This window comes from Crocuta crocuta, unplaced genomic scaffold (genome assembly GCF_008692635.1).
Source record: "Crocuta crocuta isolate KB4526 unplaced genomic scaffold, BGI_CrCroc_1.0 scaffold179, whole genome shotgun sequence".
Taxonomy (NCBI): domain Eukaryota; kingdom Metazoa; phylum Chordata; class Mammalia; order Carnivora; family Hyaenidae; genus Crocuta; species Crocuta crocuta.
In genome coordinates, this window is record NW_027551568.1 from 5,010,180 (window position 1) to 5,012,411 (window position 2,232).

At 55.3% G+C, this 2,232-nt stretch overlaps 1 protein-coding gene across 1 annotated transcript in view; it reads left to right on the plus strand.

Moving 5' to 3' along the window:
- The first annotated feature begins 1,997 nt into the window (after window positions 1-1,997).
- The window catches only part of EVC2 (EvC ciliary complex subunit 2), a 135,925-nt gene continuing 135,690 nt past the window's right edge, over window positions 1,998-2,232 (plus strand). The window contains exon 1 of the mRNA XM_077750384.1: window positions 1,998-2,019. Coding sequence (XP_077606510.1) covers window positions 1,998-2,019 — 22 coding nt within the window. The remainder of the gene's footprint in view (window positions 2,020-2,232) is intronic.

Consider the following 2,232-nt stretch of genomic DNA (forward strand, 5'->3'; position numbering starts at 1 on the left):
GGGGGGCGGGAGGGGGGGGGCGCGAGGGGCCCCCAGGGGTTCCCCCCCAGCCACGGAGGAGGTCGTTGCTCCATTAAGTTTCTCGAGCGTGTAAGATTTGCTACGCATTTAGCCTGTTGATGTAACTTTCTCAACCGCCCTCCGAGATGGGCACTATTACTCTCCGCCTACCCTCCAGATGAGGAAGCTCAAGGTCACGGCGGTTCAGTGACCTAAGGAGGGCCCCGACCCCAGTGCTGCTCCGCACCTGTACCAGTCGGCCATGTTTGGACCACACAGTCCGCCACCGCCTCTGAACTTGTTAGGCTGAAGACTACTGTTTTAATCCCATTCTTGCGTGGATTGTCCATAGTTTCCTGTACGATAATGTGTAGGGAGAAGGTGGGTACGCCCAGCCCCCACGAGGGACAAGACACTGCGTGGTCATTCATTCACTCAGCCTTCACAGAGGCCCTGCTGTTGGAACCCGCCCCAGGCCGGTAAGGAACCAGACAAGGTCCAGACCCGGGGATCTCATGGCTGTGCGGGGAGGTAAACAACCAGAGGAATTCAGCTTTCCTTAAGGAAACATTTACTGAGCAGCTCTAGATGCTGGCTCTCGTCCTGGGGACTCATTACTTCATTAACCTTCCAGGTGGGCAAGGCGGAAACAATGATCCGGGTTTACTTTCTGTATAAGAAATGGACAACCTGGGGGCGCCTGGGTGGCTTAGTCAGTTAAGCATCCGACTTTCGCTTAAGTCATGATCTTGCGGTTCATGGGTTCGAGCCCCGCATAGGGCTCTGTGCTGACTGCCAGCTCAGAGCCTGGAGCCTATTTCGGAGTCTGTGTCTCCCTCTCTCTCTGACCCTCCCCTGCTCACGCTCTCTCTCTCTCTCTCCTAGAAAAAAAAGAAAAAAGAAATGGACAACCTGAGGAGAGTTGCTCATTCAAGGTCTTGCTAGGAAATAAGACCCATATATTAACAGCCGTGTCTGGCTGGCTTCAGAGCTCACACTCTCCGCTCCACTCCACGGTGCCACCTAAATGTTTCCTTAGAAGCATCTCCAAGGCTTCTGGGAACATGTCTGGGGCAATAACCTGAAGTTCTTGCTTTTTATGCTGGCTATTTCTTTGGATAGGAAGAATTTAGTTTTTAAAATGTAGTGTTCTTTGCATTTTACTTTATTGTAAAGTTGATTGGATATTAAAACCACCCTTTAAATTACTCACGCCAAATAGAACTGATGCTCCTGCAATATGCTAGCATCTAGCCTGGCATCCTGCCCGGTACCCCACCCCCCAGGGCAGCCGTACCTCTTGGGAGCCTGGCTAATGACTTTTCAGATTCTCAGACCCCATTGCCTTGTCTGTGTCGAGTCAGGGAGGGCCCGTCCTTGGAGGGGTTGGGGGAGAAGGAAGAGATGGGTGCCAGCCTTCCTGGCCTGAGACTGCACGACAAGTCGCAGGACAGGAGCCTTCTCCCCAAGGAGCAGATCACTGAGGACTCAGAGGAAGCAGAGAGACTACTCTACCTGGCTTCTTCCGTTTTGTGTCGCCCCTTCCTCTGGCCTCCTTGGCAAGGCACAACCCTATTGCCAGGGACAGTTCAAGGAGTTTGCTCGCCTGCTGCCCCTCCCCGGCTCCAGACACCAAATCCCCTCCCTCTGGTTCCCCACAGTGGCTGGGGTGACTACCTGTCCGCCCTGGAAGTTGGTAGGTGGTAGATACCTAGGCAGGTCCAGCAGCTAATCCACAATAAGGGTCCAGGCAGTAGGAGCCCAGCCGAGCTGAATTAAATCCAATAGAAAGTGAGAGTGGCCTTTCCTCCTGGTTTCTGATCTGCCAGCCTCCCTCCCACCGCCTCTCTATCTTGTCCTGTCCCCTCTGGGCTCTCCAGGACACATGGCTATGCCCCTCTAAATGTTCAGTTCTCTAACAAGGGGCTGGTGCATCTGGAGCCCGCTTTGGGTTCAGCCCGGTGTGTGCCTGTGTCACGGAAGGCTTCCTGGAGGAGATGGTTCTGAGCGGAGAACCTGGTAGGTATCAGTGGAGGGGCACTTGGAACCTCAGAAATCTTTGGGAGAAGACGAGCCACCCGATCAGGGATCAGGATCCGATTTGGGTAGAGAGGAGCTGTCAGGCGCGGCGCGAGCAAACCCAAGCGTGGCCCCAGGCTCGCTCCCGCCCTCCGTCCCACGCCCGCCCCCCTCCCAGCAGCCTCCCAGCCCGCCCAGTCCCTGCTGCCGGAG